Raw genomic sequence first — 20,000 nt, forward strand, 5'->3', positions numbered from 1 at the left:
AAGTGTATTCTATAAACTTTTACATATACATACATATATATATATATATATATATATATATATATATATATCAGATATATGTATCTGTATTATATATATCTGTATTATATATATATGTATACTGTATATATGTATACTGTATATAATATATATATATATATATATATATATATATATATATATATATATATATATATATATATATACAGTAGAAGAAATTCCTAATATACTCTATAGAAATTCGTGTATGAGCTAATGTGTGCGGATTTGAATATGTGTAGGAAAGAAAAAGAAATAGAAAAATAGAGAATGAACAGAGGAAGAGAGAAAATGAAGATGACAAAGATATATGTGGATACATATATGCATACATACATACATACATACATACATAGATACATACATACATACATACATACATACATACATAGATACATAGATACATACATACATACATACATACATATATACATGCATGCATATATATATATATATATGCATGCATACGATATATATATATATATATATATATATATATATATGCATGCATACGATATATATATCTACGGCACAGCAGTAATGTATGCAATTGGGCCGACTAGCATGTACGTTCTGTTGTTGGTTGAGAATGGTCGGAAGTGATCGCAGGGGGTTGGGTTGGAAGAGGGTGATGGCGGTGGTAGAGGTGGAGGAGGTGAATGAGGAGAATGAGGAGAGAGGACGATGGTCTGTTCGTACACAATCGTAGAATCCTATAGTCTCGGTTGGCGTTGCGCGCGTCAGGTATTATATGGTGTTTAGTTTACCTCGTATCGTACATGCGCGTCAACGTGCAGGCGTACACAATGTGGTTTGACTTTCCACACTCGCGATTACACCGAATTAACTTGATATGCAAATATTACTATACCTACATCGAGTATTTAACGTTGTTTCGCTCGTGACCATATATAACGATATGACAACATTAAATGATTAATTTTGTTAAATAACTTTTCAATAACGTAAGTATCCAGTTGATTCTATAGAAGAATGAAATTTTTTTCAATTTGAATTAATCCAATCGAAGTTTCGAAGATTCGACAAGATATATCTCAAAAGTAACCTAATATATACATTCGCAATCGATCGTTCGATCGAGTTAGAACGACGAGCTAGAAATAATCGAATATTCGTGTTCGTATAGTAGCTCTACGAAAGGAGGAACGAAATTCCTCTGGTTGCACGTTATATTCCCCAAAATTAACGAGAATTCGTGCGACGAACTTTGGAAGATCCGAGAACGATGGAAGATCGAACAAATTACGTTCCTTTCCTCCAAAACGAGCTTCACGAACGAGATATCGCTCCTTTTTTTTTCTTTTTTTTTCTTTTTTTTTCTTTCTTTTTCTTTTTCTTCCCTTTTCCTTTCTTTTTCCTTCTTCGACGTTGCTGCTCGAACTCATTGTCAGTCGAGGGAATTTTATTATCCAACGGGCGGATCTGGGAGGTCGAGGCCGCAACTCGTACGAGAATTGCGGTCCTTCGCTCGAAAATCTACACCTGCCACATGACTACCAATTTTCTTGGATGCGACCAAATTCTCTTTCCAGGATGAAGGAAGAGGAAGAGAAAAAAGTAGAAAAAGTAAAAAAAGTAGAAAAAGAAGAAGAAGATTTGGTAATATAAGAAATAGGTTTCCTAAGGTTTTAGAGTAAGGGACTAACAATAGATAGATAGATAAATTGAAAAAAGGAGATAGATAAAAAGATAGATAAATATATAGATAGATAGATAGAGGTAGAAAGAGAGAGAGGGAGGGCGAGAGAGAGAGAGAGAGAGAGAGAGAAAACAGAATGAAGTAAGCAAGGATAGAGAATGGACTTTACTACTACCCTCGTAAGTCTTTAGAGGGTATAAGCGAAAGACGATGACATCAAGGCCAGCGTTGTATGTCAACCGCTTTGTTAACAAGAACGCTGACCTCTGGTTTAGTCGAGCTTCGCTTACTGTCACCTACGAGCCTGTTCGTCACATTACTGACAGCGCAAAATCTCGAATTATCTGCTTGAATGCAATCACAGACCATTGTGTTTTCGTCCCTGTCGCTGATCTCTCCCATTTCCCTCTTACACCCTCTCTCTTACCTCGAGTCCGCCACTTCCCCCACCTCATATCCCACCCTCATACCTCCTGATTCCCTCGCTCACGTCCTTTCATTCGCATGCAAATCGCATTGCGGATTACGCGTGTATACCTGCTGTAAGCTCGCACGCGATAATCTTTTTTAATGGCATTTGAACGATAGCTTGCATTTTCTCTATTTTCTTTTTTTTTTTCTTTTTCTTTTTCACTATTCTTTTTCCCTTTTTTTTTTTGTCCCACTTTTTCTTTTTCACAAATCGAATATTCCGACGAGTATTTTGTGACGATCGATCGAATCGGACTAATTGATTTAATTTTGATTTTTAAACTTTAGATTAGGTGAAGAAAGAAGAACGAGTTTTTTTTTCTTTTTTTTTATATACAAAAATCGCCTTTTACTATCTTCTTTTTAAGCTTTCCTCTTTTAACGCGAAAAGTAATATGGACTTAATATAGGAGTGATAAAGGATACTCAATTAGAAGGTTAACTATGATTCATGAATTACAATTATGTAGTAATACGACATTATATTTGATTAAAATTCTTACCTTCTGATAGTTAATAGCAAGTAGAAGATATTTCCGGTCGGCAGATATTTGATGATCAAAGCTGGACAGGAGCGCCTGTATATAATAAAGAAAGAAAAAAGTACGAATTAAAATAAAATTGTGTAACAAGAGAAAAGAGTAGAAGAGAGACAGAGAGAGAGAGAGATTAAAAGAAAGAAAAAAAAGAGAAAAAAACAAATAAAAAACAGGAAAGGTGAAATCCTCCAATGAGAGTGTAATTATCGCAAAGCTTCCTACTACGCACGTCTGGGAATAATTCGAAAACTTACGCGGCTATAATTTCGATTAATAATTCCAATTAACTTGTGGGACCTAGCGGCACTCATTAAGCGTTATAAATTGTGTCGCGCGAATCGTGCACGAAATTAAAAAGTTACTTGAAGTTATAAAATGCGAAACGCGTCAACTAGTTTCATGTAGGTGGAAAAAAAAGAAAGAAAAAAAAAAGAAAGAGAAGAGAAAGAAAGAAAAGAGAAAGGGAGGAATGGAGGTGAAAATTAAATAAGAGAAACGAAATAGAGAGAAAAAAAAAGGGGGAGAAATATCGTTTTCACGATTTTTATACAAATGGACGAATAAGGATGCTCAATTTTATTTTTAAAGATTGTGACATTCTTGAATGAATGAAGGACTCTTGATAAAATGTCTTTATTGAACGATTGTCTAATTGTTTTCTCAATTAAATCATCTTTAAGTCGATCTCACGAAATTTATATATTAACAAAATCATATCTCTTTTTTTTTTAATAAAATTATACCGGTGATTCGCCAATTTTATGCGAAGTTTTTGAAGAAAAATTATTTTTAAGTAACTCTCAAAGGTACGCGCGCTGGTGTCGATAATTGGTAAAAGACAAAGAAAAAAAAGAAAAGAAAGAGAAGTTAGAAAAGAAAAAAAAACGCTATGTCAAAAGTTAGAGAAAGTAAGCATTAAATTCGTTAAAACGAGACTCGAATGAAGCGCGATTGCCGTTAGGCGAACTCGCCAACTTCTAATCGGCTTTAGTCTATTCTCCTTGTTTAAAATCGTTCCCGTTAAAACAAACCCAAAACTTGCACATTTTCCTAACCTCCTTACGAAATATGCTTAACCATCGCCTTTATTGGCTTAACGCGTTTAGTTTATCCACAATGTTTATAGAGAGAAAATAATTAGAAAAGATATGCTTTAAATCAAGAAGAATATAATACACACAGTTTTATACTGTTTATTGACATTTAATATATAATGTTATTTTTATTAATATTACTAACTTATTCTCGTTTTAATGGAACGTTTTTAAATGATTTTCCGACAAAATAATTCACCCACGAGAATTAAAAACTCGGACTACTTTAATAGATCTATCATTTTTTCTATTTTACCACATCTTTTCATGCTTTTTCCAATTTTTTTTTTATTTTTCGTTTTATTCATACTAGATCTCAAACGATGATTAAATTGTTCATTGACACGATCGAACTTATGGATGACCTGTTTCCTTGTTTTTTTTTCTCTTTTTTTTCCTATTTTCTTTTTTTTTTGTCCTTTTATTTTTTTCAATGGCAAAAGAAATACATATATCTAAATTAAAAATAGCCGCGCGGAACAATATCGTAAGACCAGTCATTAATCATCTTCTAATGGTCGACCCGTGGTAAACGGTAAGGCGTGTTGCCAGCGATCAATTACTCACGTCACGACTTGATAAATAACGAGCAATTACTGTAGGATTCGTCTGTTGTTCTCGATTCCCGAGAAAGCTGCAGGAGAATTACATGAATTACGAATGAATATCAGCGATGCACGAAAGCGACGATCCATGTTTTAGAATGAAAAATAATTTCAGTTCAATCGTGTGTATACATATATATAATATTGTATATATATATATATATATATATATATATATATATATACAATGTATATACATGTGTATATATATATATAATGTATATACATGTGTATATATATATACAATGTATATACATGTGTATATATATATATATAAATTTTTTTTATTTATATAAACTTTCTCTATTTTAACACGAATACTTTATTTTTACAAATAAACTATATCTATTTTGTATCGAACGTTGAAAAGGAAAGGAAATATGTTTTTTGATCGATCGATTGAATTATCAAAACCCAAACGAAAAATTATAAAAGTCGACAATAGTCTCTTATCGTTACTTCGATTAATTGATAACGGTAAGTTACCCTTAGTTTTTCTTCTTTGATGAAAATAAAAAAAAAAATTGAGAAAAGTTCAAATCGAGACTTAAATATCTTATTTCAATTTTAATATACTTACGGTGTTGGTCATATTGAGGATGATCTTAGAAGATGCCGATTCGACGTTATAGATAAGAAGATTCCCAATTTCGTCACGATAAAGGATCTCATTTCCTAAAAGAGAAAATAGTAATGAATGTGTTAGAAAATATCTATAATGTAAAAAATTTTCGTGTACAAATAGATTAGTTACAACTTTCCATATACTGTATTTGAATAGGATCAAATATAAGACAAATATATACGTAGTTTTAGAGAAGGAGCAGACGAAGGAGTATTCAAGTAGTCGAATAGTTAAGAAAATCTTTAATTTGAAATACAACACTAGCCTTATGCAAGCTCTTAGAACGAACAAGGAACATCTCCATTGGCTATTCCAAGGATTCCCATCACACAATCCAATCCGTAAGGCCTCGAGCGTTGCATTACGAGAAACCGTGGAGCATCGTAATGGAGAAGCAGAATCCTGTAGAATCCGATAAAGCGGTTGATGTCGACAAAGATTAGATAGCCGTCGTTGCGAGACTAGAATTTCTCTTGGGGTATGGGAAATCCTGTAAAGCGACGTTTCGAGAATAGACGTTGTTAATCGATGCGCCTTGAATTCGGTTTACTTTCATTTCCTTTTCGTTTTTTCTTCTTTTTTTTCTATTTCTCTCTTACTCTCCTTCCTTTTTCTTTCTCATCAACTAGTAGAAACAAATATTTTACCCTCTCTTTACATGAATCTACGTGTTGGCTAAACCAAAGATTGACTTAAAGAACGTACTTACTTTCTCTTTCATTTTACTTTTTTTTTTTTGCTATGAAATCAGCACTATTAGAATTATAGGATTATAAAAACAGTATTGTGTGATTAAGTGTATAGGATTTTTTTTTTATTTCATTGCTTCGCAGTCGTCGGTGTATTTTTATCAGAAGATATTAACAATCAAACGAGCTTCGATCTATCGAATATGTATATATGAATGAAAGAACTTTTGCATATTTTTCGTTTCAATGAAAACTTCTTCTTACTCATCCTTTCACAAACATTATCAGAAACGCAAACGATTTCTCCCGTTCGAATAGATTCGAAATCCATCGCGTGGAAACATTACGCTCTCGTACTTTATCGATGCTTCGTAATTTTGCTCGGAGCGATTTCGAAAGAGAAACGTTGGACAGAATGACGGATTGCAGCGTAGACTTTTGATACTTATCGTTTTGGAAATGCTGGTAGCATCGATTCTAGAGCGAGCGAGCGAGCGAGCGGGTGGAGAGAGAGAGAGAGAGAGAGAGAGAGAGAGAGAGAGAAAACGATATATATGTCATTGTGCTTTACCGATTCTCCAACGTTCTTAAAACTACGAATCGTTTCTTTCTTAGCCGGATTTCGAACATTCTTTCTTCTTTTTCTTCTTCTTCCTCTTTTTTTCTTTTTCCTTGATTTTTTGCAGATCACGTCGTGAAACATTTTTTCAGTACGTAACATTTAGCTTCAAATCCAATTAATCGAATCTTGATATATTTTATTTGCGGTGATGTGAAAAAAAAGAATCAGTCATAATATGCGCAAGTGCGCGCGCACACACACACACACACACACACACACACACACACACACACATAAATATAAAAATTTGTTAAAAACACATTTCATATGATACTTAAATAATGACTTAAATTTTATGTTACTAGCTTCAATATTTTATTAATAAATTTTTACAGATATTTTACTTTACCCTTTAGGTATTGTGCTATCCTCTCATATTCATCTTTTCCATCGATGCAATCCAGATATAGAAATATTCAATTTTCCACGCAAACGAAATATCAAATTTTATCGTGAAAGTTTTTTTATTCCTTCTTTTTTTTCTTTTTTCTTCTTTTTTCTTTTTTTTTCTTTTTTTTTCTTTTTTTTTTCGTTTCGGCGTCCATCTAACCGAGAACGGTTAGAGCCTTTCGAAACCTTCGGAAACGAGTCATCCAACCGATACGAAATTAATACAGGAACTGGATAGAGTTTAACGGAGTGTGCAATTGAGAATCAGAACTCAACATTGTAAATCCGATTACTTCCGATTAAAGCATCGATTTGCTATAGAATATTACAAGAAGATTATGTTTGGAAAAGAAAAACATATATGTAATGTCACGCAACATTTGACATTTGACCGTATTATCCTATATACAGGTAATATGTCAATCAATGACATATACAAATTATTCTTTTATATCTATCTATATATTCATAACGTTTTCTACTTTACCGCAAAACTAATCGTCTTACATTTCTATTTCTTTCATTTTATCCGAATCCTATTAAAGTATTATTTTAATTGGTCGAATATTAAATTGAAGGAAAAAAAAATTGAACGATTTACAATCTTTCATTCTATGAACAATTCAATAGAAATTAAAAATATTACTTTATGAGCGTTTAGTTTTATCCTATAAGCGCGAGTTCAAAAATTATTCGAAATTATCGAAGCGCAATCAGTGTGCAAAAAGTATTGTTCAAAATTGTTGATTAATGAAAAAAAAAGTATAAAAAAAAAAGAAAAAAAAACTTCTGAATCGATATTAAACAATTTCCGAATGTAAACACTCGAAATATTAAAAGGAACAAAAGGCCGAAAAAAATAAAAAAGGAAAAAAAAGATCTGGCATTTGATGGAAATTTCATAGATATGACATCAATAACAAGATGTCCGTCATGGTGTTACGATTGGTAATGATAGAAGTAGCATTCGCATAACGTGTGGACACGTCGATCACCTCGATGGACCATGAAATCCGAGGCAGTCGCGCGAAAGCGAATTTCCATGAAAATCGACGAAATACTAGCCGAATTGCGCGCGAGAGATGGAGAGAATCGAGACACCGTTACGCTCCTGGCTTTGCGTGTGAGTGCGTGCATCCGTGATGGGATTGCATCGGATATTAAAGGGTTACGTAATTCACCGCTCGCACATCGCGAATTACAGAAGGACGAAGTACTGTACCTGTTATCTATGTCCTAGGACAATACTTTCACGAGTATAACCATTAATGCGCGTCAACATAACTCTCTTTGCCATTCTAACGTTCTCCTTCATTTATTTTATATATATATATACATATATATATATATATATATATATATATATATATATATATATATATAGAGAGAGAGAGAGAGAGAGAGAGAGAGAAATAAAATAGATATATTTTGAAAGATGTACAAGATGCAATTACGAAGAAAATAAAAAGGAAATACTTCGAAGTTTTAGTATTTTCGAAACTCACATCGATCTTCGTGACAAAATACGAAGCCACGAATAGTTTATCGTCGCAAAAAAATATCCATTGACGTTATCTAAGAAAATAACTCTACTCCATCTTAATAATTCTCATTGCTTTTCGGATAAATGATTATTATTATATATTAAAATATCGATATATTTACATTTCAAATAATTTGTTCATTTAATTGTTAAAGTTTTGTTAAATATATATATATATATATATATATATATCGTTAAATAAATATTTATTCGTCGAATATATATATATATATATATATATATATATATAATATATATATATATATATATAATTATATATATAATTATATATATATATATAATAAATATATATATATAATAATAATAATAATAACAATAATAATAATAATAATAATAATAATAATAATAATAATAATAATAATAATATAATAAAATTTTTCTCGAGATAACGAGCACATCATTATTCAGTAATTATATCTCGGAACTCATCTCAAAAAGGAGAAAAAAGAAAAGCCGAATCGTTCTCGATCCATTATAAAATTTTTCGCACGGGTCACTATTCGTCCGAGCTTCGCGTCTTTTTAACGTATCGTTAATTTCCTCTAAAGGATGCTCATTACTCGTGTTATTTTATCGTATCGCGAGCATTATTCATTTTCAACGATAAACCATTGCAACTGCGAAGATCGTTATGACGCCAGTTTTTCACGTTTCCGCGTTCGAAAAAATGTAGCAATAGATCACTAGATCGTTATAAAATACATACGATAAGGATTATCATATCATAGATCATTCAGATCCGTTAAAAGATTGTTGCAAACGTGCACGAATAAAGCTCGATCAAATATTTACTCAAAACAATAGAAAACTTTTAAATTTTATTCAGTCGGAGACACATATTAATTTCAATCTAAAATCAACCTTTTACGTTTGTTTTCTGCAATAAAGAAAGAAAAAAGAAAAGGAAAGAAAGGAGATCAGGTGGGACTAAGAGTCGTAATAGGGACTGAAAGATTCATTTTAATAAAATTCTATTTCATTTTATTTCACGGCCTTAACGCTTTGGTACTTGGACGATGATTGTAATATTGAACATAAAAAATAAAGAAGAGAGACGATAAAAAGAAATTGCCGGTTGAAATGCAGCAGAGGTCGACTGAATGATTTATTGAGAAATCCGAATGACAAAAAGCGTTTCAACAAGGAAAGAGAAAAAGAAGAAAGAAAAGAAAAAAAAATAAAGAAATAAAAACCTATTCGCATGTATATTGCGTTTCATATATATCCTCTTTATTAGCACTATATTTATTAATGCAATGCAACGGGGAGAGATTGTATTCCCTCCAATTCAATATTGCTATTAACAATTATTATACATATATTCAATATGACAACGCAATTATACTAATTATTCGAACTAGACATTCATTACGTATAATTAATCAAAATATATATAATTTGATAGTAGGAACGTTCATAATATGATCATTCTCAAAGGACTCATAAAAATTCCAACCGTTTTATAAGAGAAATTTTTTCCTTTCTGCTTCATAAAAAAAAAAGAGAACAAAAAAAAAACAAAGAATAAGAAAGAAAAAACAAGTTACAAATCAAAAGAAGGTTTTAGATCGAACCGAAATATTTAATGAAAATATTAGACGATGGAAAAACATGAAAGAGCAAGGCAAAGGTTGTGCTTCCACATTCCATTTGTTGTGTGTGTGTGTGTGTGTGTGTGTGTGTATATGTGTGTCTGTATGTCCAAGCAGGTAGGGACGATATTTCGAACGATAAAAGGAGAATGTAAGAGAAGATATATCGAAGCAACGAGTGACACGTATACCAAGAGAGGCTGCCCAGTGGGACCTGTTACCAGAAGATAACAATGATTCTCACGGCCTGAAGCCAACCAACTGGTAGTTCTATTCTCCTAAACTACTAAACTATATATATATATATATATATATATGTATATATATAAAACAAGAAATTGAGAGAGACAAAGAGATAAAAAGAGAAAGAGAGAAAGAGAAAGGAATAAAGAAAAAGAAAGAGAGAAAAGCAAAGCTTTTCGAAGCGATCGTTTAGTTTGTATTGTCGTGGTCTTCGCACACCGTTTACGATCATCCCCAGGAATCGGACGCATTTCCCGTATAGGGAAAAGCCTCCCATGGGTATGTTTCTACTACGCTTTTCTGGTCGAAACGAAAGCTCCTGTACATTTGTGAATGTTCGTCGATGCTTCGAATGGTTTCTGTTTTTCTTCTTGACGTTACTTAAAGCTCGTGGGAATGTTGAAAATTATGGACAAATTCTACAGATCAATACATTTATATATGTAGATATACATACACATACACACATACGTATGTATATATATATGCATATATATATATACATATATACATATATATGTATATATAAATATGTATATACTATATCTATATCTATATCTATATCTACTATTCATATGATTCGCCATTCGAATAGTTATAGCCAATGTTTCCTTCTATAGCTCCACGATTGCTATCACGAACAGGAAACTGAGAGACAGTGCGTGTACCTGTATTTCCGTGTGCGTTCGGGTATAAATAAATGGTGGCAGCGATAGGCGCTAGCAGATCGGTAGATTTTGTAGTAGGGAAGAAACCTATGATCGATTGCCCACGGACAATGCAATCGAAACGGAAATTGAATGCGAACTTTCTTTCTCTTTTCATTTTTTCTTTTTCTTCTTCTTCTTTTTTTTTTATTGTTGTTGTTGTTCTGGTCTTCTTCATTATCTCAACGTTATTGCATTTAATTTTATTTTTCTCTCTCTGGAAATAAATAATAATTCCAATAATTTAACTCAATCCTATTTCGTGAGTTTCTTGTTCGATATTTTTGTTTTTTCTTCTTCTTTCTCGTTTCGAATCCTTAGATTGAAGAAAATTAAATTCAACGAGATAATAATGGTAATTAGATTATTATGAATTTGTTTCTGTATCGAATTTATTTTTACATTGTATGGTCAGATAACTTTTTATAATATTTTGTACGAATTCTTTTTTGGGTCATTATTGATATCAATTAAATTGATAAATTCAATAGTCAAAGGAAAAGATCGTTAAAGAAATAATAAAGATTTAAGAGGAGAAAATATTTATTTAATCTAACGAATCGAGTAAAAGAAATTATGCGATCAGGAAGAAGCATCGATTCGATCCACGGAATTAAAGCAAACGAATTTTAGTGGTTGAAGGGAGAAGGGGTGGAAAAGGAAGTAGTAAAAGAAAAAACCAGTAAAAAAAAAAAACCGATTAGGACTAGGTAAAAAAAGGAAACGTAAAGGAGATGCCGAAGCACCGAAGCGCTATTTTAAGAGGAAAGTTTTGTCTCCGCCAGTAGAAACGAATTTAATCAGTGGCCATTATGCGTGCTCCGAAGTCGGAACGATACAGCTTCTGCCAAAGTTTCTTCGGGTCTACTTCTCGCACCAACGATTCAAGAAAGGAGTAGTGGAACGGTATATATCTACGCGTGCTCTTGGTTACCAATTACTAAAGGAGAAAACTTGTCCGTAGCATTTCTATGTTCCGTTTCTTTCCTGTTGTACTTTAATTAACGACAGTTTTTTTTTCTTTTTTTTTTCTTTTTACAACGTCCCTTATTTAAACGGACTTCATAACTGCCAATGTGGAACCATCAATTAATGCTTGAGCAGATAGCAGCTCGATCTTCTTCCGGCTTTTAACTATCTCAAGGTCATTCTCAATGGTTAAAAAGAGAAAATGCCTTTCAGGTATGAAGACGCCATACTTATAGGATAAAGCGAACCCGTTTCGAGGAAAATAAAAAGTAAAGAAAAGAAGAAGAAGAATAAGAAGAAGAAATAAGAAGGGTACTTGGTCTTTTCTCTTCTCACAGCTAATTAGCTTCTTTCGTTGGTATCTATCGATTTTAGATAGTTGAGAATGAAACGACAAGAAAGACAAGCGGTAAGAGAGTAGTTACTAAAAGAAAAAAAGAAAAAACGAAAAATGAACAAAAGAAAAGAAAATAATAACTTTAAAAATGTAATATTTATTATATACCATATGGACTACAATTTCTAATAGTGGAAATTCCCCGCTATAAGCTATAATTAGTAAGAGATAGATAGACAGAGATAGCGATATGGAGATAAAGATAGATAGATAGATAGATAGATAGATAGATGGATAGAGAGAGAGAGAGAGAGAGAGAGAGAGAGAGAGAGAGAACTCGTGAATACAACGAGACAGTCCCCTTGCTACTCCCATCGGTAGGGAGATCACGGCTATTGTCGCAAATTGGGGGATCGCGATACCCGGATATACTCACACTACGTGTCCTGCCTGGCCTTTCTCACCCCCTCTCGTTTCCTCTATCAGCGTTAATTTCCCTCTACTCTGTTTCCATCTTCTCTACCACCAACTACACAACCGCCTACGCCTCTACCTCCTCCTCTTCTTTGATCTCTACACGTATACGTAGAGCTCCATCGATTTTCAGAGCTTCCAGGGTAAACATTATTTTAAACAATTACGATGCAAGAACCCTATGAACAATCACGCTAATGACTCTAATATCAACCACCTTGTGATCGACGTGTTCGACATAATTTTACTTTATTTGTAATAATTAGACGAAAGAGAAATTTTCTGATCTGAAAAAAGATATTCCTTTATTGGGAGTGATATATTCTAAATCTTTTTTCTTCTTTTCTTTCTTTTTTTTCTTTAAATAATTCTGACTTCAAAATGATAGATATTTGAAAAATTAATAATTTTATAAAATTAAAGTGACCATACGAGGTATATACATGGCGCATAATTTAAATCACCGATCATAATAGTAATCTGTTTTATTATCATGGTCTATAATTATATCTACTGTCTTCAGTTTCTAATGCTGATTCTTATAATTTTAGGTAACATAGAATATGATTATTATTTTATTTGTGATATCTGACAAATGTAACAGGTGTCTCGCCCACAGTTCTACTTCATTAAGAACTATAACAAGTTTCTTGAAAGATGCGATTAAAAAAAAAAGAGAGAGAGAGAGAGAGAAAGAGAGAAAAAGAAAAAGAGAGAAAAAAAATTGTTCCATTACCCGTTAAGGAACGCGTTCAAAACGGGTGCACCGGCTGCGATTTTTCTTTTGGCCGAGAGTTGATAAATTGGAGAATGGAATAATAAATGATCTTGCCTAGCTTGTCGAGAATAAATATAGACTTATGCCGTGGTAAGATAAATGTATATTCTTTATTATTGTTCTATATATGCATCCAGGATTATCTTTATTTTATTAAATAGAACTTTGATGAAAAGTAAATCCTTAACGTGGAGAAAAATATTGATGTATTTTATATGAAAGAATACATTAAATAGGATAAATCAAATTGGTTTAATTAAAATTGATGATTAATATCATTTTAATATTACTTTACTCAGCTAAATAATGAATAATAACGTTCTTAGAATCACCTTTTATAGTTTTCACATTATACTTAAGTATTCACACCTTATCTGACTATTCACAGATCCTCAATCTTTCATGAGATATCCATTAATGCTGTCATCATTCATATAATATCCATTCATATAGTTCATAACTTTCATCCATTCATTTTAATGCTTACGTAAATTTCATTCCATTCATATCCCAATAATATTAAATTTTTACGACTTAATCACAACCAATAACAACTAAAATCCTTTTATTCGACTTTCATGGCAGGTATTAAATTGATTCGTGTCGTCTAACAAATCCAACATATAGATACGCATACATACACACAACAAACATACGTTCCGTTGACATCCATCGAAAGATTAACTTACCAAAAGACAAATCGCCCTTGTTTCATTCAGGACACCCTAGCTCCAGAAAGGGCAAGTTTTGGTCTACCCCATACAAGAAATCACTCGGGAATCCCACGAAAGGATATATCTGAACCGTAGTTGTCGAGCTCTTAGTAAGACGAGATAGAAATAGAATAGAGGAAGCAATAAAAAGAGAGAGAGAGAGAGAGAGAGAGATATCGAAAAAGAGAGAGAGAGAGAGAGAAAGAGAGAGAACTTGAATTGCATTAACGCGCTAGAAATATATTGTGCGGATGTCGGTAGTAGAGGCTCCAGCAGGGTTTATCGGTAAACGCATATGGAGTCAACCGCGCACTGAGTTACCTTAATTTGGTGCGGAGTAGATGGCGGCTGTGGTTCAGCCTAGCGTGAAACTCTCATCAACCACTATAATTACCGGCATAGAGTACACCTTTCTCGCTCTCTTCTCGTCTAGTCGAATTGCTAGCAGCACAACCACAGCCACCACCACTACCATCACCAACTCAAAGCACTCTGCGACGCTTTTTATTTTTATTTTTACTTCTTCTTCTTCTTCTTCTTTCTCTTCTTCTTCTTCTTCTTTTTCTTTCTCTTTCTCTCCCTTTTCTTCTACTTCTTCTCCTTACTCTTCTCATTCCTTTTCGTTTTTTCCTTCCTTTCTCATTTCTCTGCACTCGACTCTCCTCTTTCTTCACTTCCCGCATTCGTCGGTCTTAGTCCGATGGTTTTTAAAGTGACACCACTAGCAGAGTTCATTTCCTCAAAGCTTTACGAATACCCGAAACGAACGTAGTCGTTATTTCTGTTAATTTTTAAAAGCCGTTCCCAAGAGAGAAAAAAGAGAGAGAGAGAGAGAGAGAGAGAGAGAAAGAGAGAGAGAACAGATCTGGACAGTAGAAAATCGCTGGGCATTATTTCGAGTTCGCTACGGTAATTGTATCGACCTATCTTGTTTTCTCGCTCGTCGAATAGCGGGAGCTGCGATTTTTCTGTCTTCTTCTTTAGAGTTACTAAACCACTATCTAGCTACCTTTATTCGTTAGGAACAACATACGTAAAGGAAATAAAAATAAAAAATAAATAAAAAAATAAATGAAAAATAAAAAACGTAAACACCTTACCAATGCGGGCTTGTTCTGCTTTATAACGATTTACGTGGGTCTATTAAATTTTCAACTACCATTTGGTGGTACAATATTTTATACTCTTCGAATGTCATTGTACATGCTGAATTGGAAATATCTAAAATCTGAATTTCACGGATTGAAATATTATGTGATCGAACAATATCTGATTATTATACATTTTTTCTATTTTTAATTTTTTTCATTTATATATTCCTTTAATATATATGATATACATAATATAACGTGTAACATAAATCAAACAATCGAATATAAAGTCGATGATAAATACATATGTATATCTTCACATTTGATATAAGAGATTCCGACTTTGATAAATTTACTCATTTCCATATTCAAACGATAACAAACTCATCATAATAGCTTTTACTTATTCCATCTACTCTATCACAATTGTCGAAAAGGAAAGAAAATGTTTTCACCGTCATACCCTCCATACTGCTCCACCTCTTCATTTTGATGGTACGCTGACGCGAAAGATAATTCGGCTGGCTAATCTCAGTAGGAAAGCTTTTGTCGTATAAGGATAGGAAAGGAAAGAACATTTGTCTCGGTTTAAGACAATTGAAAGTGCGAAACACTTACCGCTGAGCCAGGTCGCGTTGAAGCTCTTGGGAGATAACGAACCGGCGAGCCATTCTTCGAGGGAAATGCCAGGCGCGCTTGTCGTTCTTGATGTCGAGCTATCTGGACTACCGGTCAAAAGAATTGCTGCGGCTATGACTAAGGCCAATGCGACAATGGCTACCAAGCCGCCTGCCAACAGCCGACGCCAATTTGTCCGCTTGTTCTTCGTCATTAGATCCTGCAACGATAAAACGCGTGCTCTGTGATAAAATGTTACCCTAAAATTCTCAGCTATATGTATTCGTATCTCTTTTTCTTTCTTTCTTTCTCTCTTTCTTTCTTTTTTCCGATCTTTTTTTTTATATTTTATTTGTTCCCTTTTTTTCTTGTTCTTTTTCTTCTTTTTTTTTTTTATTTTTTTAATCCAAATTTTACACTTTTTCCATGGTATTTCGTGTAACGTTTTGAGTCAAGGCGCGACGATCGATTTAAAAGACAAATTGTTTTAACTCAGTTTCTAAGTAATACTGATTTAACCGATTTTAAATGATAAAAGTTTTCAAACGTATGTACGTAAAATTGAATAAAATGAATATTAGTTATAAGTAGAAATAATATTAGATTGCAGTTTGACGATAGAAATCTTTCCAAAACTTTTATCTTTCGGCAAATCTGTAATTTCGCGCATTATAAACTTTTTCTTCTCTCTCTCTTTCTCTCTCTCTCTCTCTCTCTCTCTCTCTCTCTCTCTCTCTCTCTCTCTCTCTCTCTTTCTCTTTATTTTATCCAACTTCGTTAAAGTTGAATATATAGGGGTAAGTAATTAAGAAAGGTGAAACTGGAGGAAAGTATAATGGATAAGAAAGATAAAGGACGTACAGTTTAAAAACTTAATATTATAGATTCATTAAATAATCTGTTTCTGAATAAAATTATTTCTAGTTAAAAGATTTTTATTTATCGTTATATCTTGTTATATCTTGCAATCATGATTATTTTCTATTATCCTTTTTAAAATTTCTTCAATGACCGAACAATAATTGGAATATTTAAAAAACTTGTAATTTGAGAGAGAGAGAGAGAGAGAGAGAGAGAGAGAGAGAGACAAAAAAAAGAGAAAGAGTAAGGTCAAGCTTCATTGAATTCATCGACGTTTAAGGTTAACCCAATATCATTGTCTGAAATAAAAGCTAGCAATTTTCTATTAACCGGAAATATCAAGGAGAAAATCGAGAAGAAATATATCTGAGCGACTTTTCAATAAAGTAAAATTTTTAAGTAATAAAAGAAAAGAAAGAAAGGAAAAAAGAAAGAGAAAGATATATATATATATATATATATATATGTATAGAGAGAGAGAGAGAGAGAGAGAGAGAGAAAGAGATGTAAGAAAGGAAAAACAAAAAAATAAAAGTAAGAGGTCAGTCGAAATAATTTCCGAAGCTCGTGAAATTGTTCTTCGAATTTAGAGATAACTGTTCTTCCTATATATTAAAGATTTTCCTTCACTCGCACCTTTTCCGAATCGTTGAATCGTCTATGATATTATATAGATCCATCTAACTATCGTCTATGATAGAATGTGGTTTCGATAAGAAATAAGTGTGTATGTGTATGTATATATATATATATATGTATGTATAAAATGGTAGAAACCTTGGTCTCACACATGGTGAACAACGAATCTTATCGTGAATTGGATTTCCAAGAAAATAATAGAACCGAGATGAGGCTACTTTCGCGTGGGATCACCAATCGGCAATTTTATATTTATAAATCTTTCTTTATCGAAATGAAATTTCATCGTTTCTTCGAAAAACTATCAGCTTCATTCTTCCAACAAATTGCTTACAAACGGTTTCTTCTTAAACTCAAAATCAATTCGAGCATTTTGTCTGATTAAATCTAATATAAATGTTTCTGAAGGTTTGCGTGCGCTCGATGGATAATACTTTCTTTGCTGAATCAACAGAATTTTCTATTCATTCCTGTAAATTTTTCTCTTCTGACAAAATTTTGCTTACTCTAGTCTTCTTTTTCTTTTTTTTTTTTTTTCTTTTACACCGTCAATTTAAAATACCTATCTAGTAGATCTACCTACGTAAAATTTGGAATTCCTTTTTTTTTCGTTGATTAATAGAAATGATAAATTACAATGACGACGATAATATTTAAATTGTAATTTTTATATAATAATAGTATTATTAGATCATGAAATGGGAAGACATAATTATTTCATAATTGTGTTATTGTATTAAACGAAGAACTTTTATCCTGAAAACATAAGATCTTTTCGAGATAATTGGTTAGTGTAAGGGGAGAAAGAGATATATTAGAAATTTTACGGTTCGAAAACGCGGAAGAACAAGAGAACCATGAAAGGAGATATTTATTACATTCCATTAATGTTGTTTCGATTGGTTGCCGCGCCCAAGGGGTGAGTGTTAGCAAGGATATCACCAAAAAACCAAGTTATAAATTGTTTTTGGATATCTGTTACGATCAACCTTATACGATAAGTGGCAAACAATCATAACGATAAATAATTTTACCGTGCACTTTCGTATTTCTATCGGTTCACAGTAGATCGCTCGACGATATTTCAACGAGTGTCTTTAAAAGTTATCGTACTTATCTAGCTTTTCTACATCGATTTGATAAAAATGTTTAAAACGTTAATGTCCCTGATAAAAAAGATATATGTCATAAACATTTTTTTGAACAAAATTTAACATTCACTATTAAAAGCAATTTATATTTGATTTTATTTAAATTATATATATATATATATATATATATATATATATATATATATATATGTATATATGTATATATACACACACACACACACACATACACTGTTTTAGAAATTCTTATAATTTATTTCTAGAAATCATACTAAAAAAAAATTTATATATAAAATATTTATTTTCTTTTATTTTAACTATTTCCTATTATATTTTCAATTCTCTTATATAAATTTATCTTTGGATATTTTATTATCTTTATAATCTCATATTGTATCGTAAAATATTATTTATATTAACTATTTCTACATACGTAAGAAGATCAATACGTGACGGTATAGATCTTCGATTTCTTAATAGCATTCTTATTTAATACTAATAATAATTTATAAAGAAATTTATTGAATTTACGCGCTCATTTTCGTCGATAAGTCGAATACCGAAAAGCCTCTACGGGACCGTCGCGATGTGTATCCGATGGAACGTATTGGAGAGCAGACCATCTGATTTACGAGCTCTTCGGCCGTGTGTAAAATTTATTTATAGTCTCTCTTGCTACTTCGAGTTGTGGATTAAATCGACTTCACCGTCTGGGAGAACTAGATTGATATTTTATATTCGAATCTGACTTTGTAATATACATACCGCCTGCCGCTTCTTTCAAATTCCGACAGTATTTTACATTTCAAATTATTGATATCGTTCCCTTTGGATCACTGACTACATAGATCAAAAAGAGAACAAATATTATATACATATATATTTTGATATTTATACATTCTACGATATTTTTATCGAATTATGATTACGACGATGGCAATTATATCTATTCGTATTTTAAAGAAAAAAACAAAAAAAAAACAAAAAAGAAAAAATATTTCAATTATAAAATTAATTTATTATGAAATATTTATCATAATATATTTATAATTCGATCTCATATCGTTCAGTTTCATGAGAATACATATTCTGTAAATACGTTTTTTTCAATTTATATATCAATCGCAAATAATGACATATTCTACGTTCATTCAATTAATTAACATTTTCATTAATTGCACGAACGAAATTTAATCAAGTGTAAATATTTAATTATCATAAATGTATTTCATTTTTTCAGGATACATCATTGTACCCAACAATTAAATCGATTCAAATCTTCGGAAAATAGAAAATAGAAATAAAATGGTCTTAATCGTTTCTAAGTGATAACAGATACCGAATAAACCCAAAAGTTATGTCTGCACATTTACGCAGATATCAAAGCGTATGTTACGTATGTGTAAACATTACAACATGAATTTAGTAATACAGTAAGTTCGCGTCGTTTACGAGCTTACGTTTAATCCCAAAGTACTTTTATCTGTTAACTGTTAGTATTACTAACACGGAGAAACAGTTTTTATAAGCTTTTACTATTATTTGTCTTCCTTGCTTCCGTTTAATTTGAT

General features: G+C 32.0%; 1 protein-coding gene across 10 annotated transcripts in view; it reads right to left on the reverse strand.

Moving 5' to 3' along the window:
• Positions 1–20,000, reverse strand: part of LOC124425904 (venom dipeptidyl peptidase 4) — a 276,649-nt gene that overhangs the window by 62,416 nt on the left and 194,233 nt on the right. For all 10 annotated transcript variants that reach the window (XM_046966942.1, XM_046966947.1, XM_046966952.1 and 7 more), the window contains 3 exons: positions 15,821–16,040; positions 4,989–5,083; positions 2,674–2,748 (listed from right to left, as the gene is read on the reverse strand). In XM_046966942.1, coding sequence (XP_046822898.1) covers positions 2,674–2,748; positions 4,989–5,083; positions 15,821–16,040 — 390 coding nt within the window. The remainder of the gene's footprint in view (positions 1–2,673; positions 2,749–4,988; positions 5,084–15,820; positions 16,041–20,000) is intronic.

The sequence above is a fragment of the Vespa crabro genome, chromosome 8, assembly GCF_910589235.1.
Source record: "Vespa crabro chromosome 8, iyVesCrab1.2, whole genome shotgun sequence".
In the NCBI taxonomy this organism is placed as follows: domain Eukaryota; kingdom Metazoa; phylum Arthropoda; class Insecta; order Hymenoptera; family Vespidae; genus Vespa; species Vespa crabro.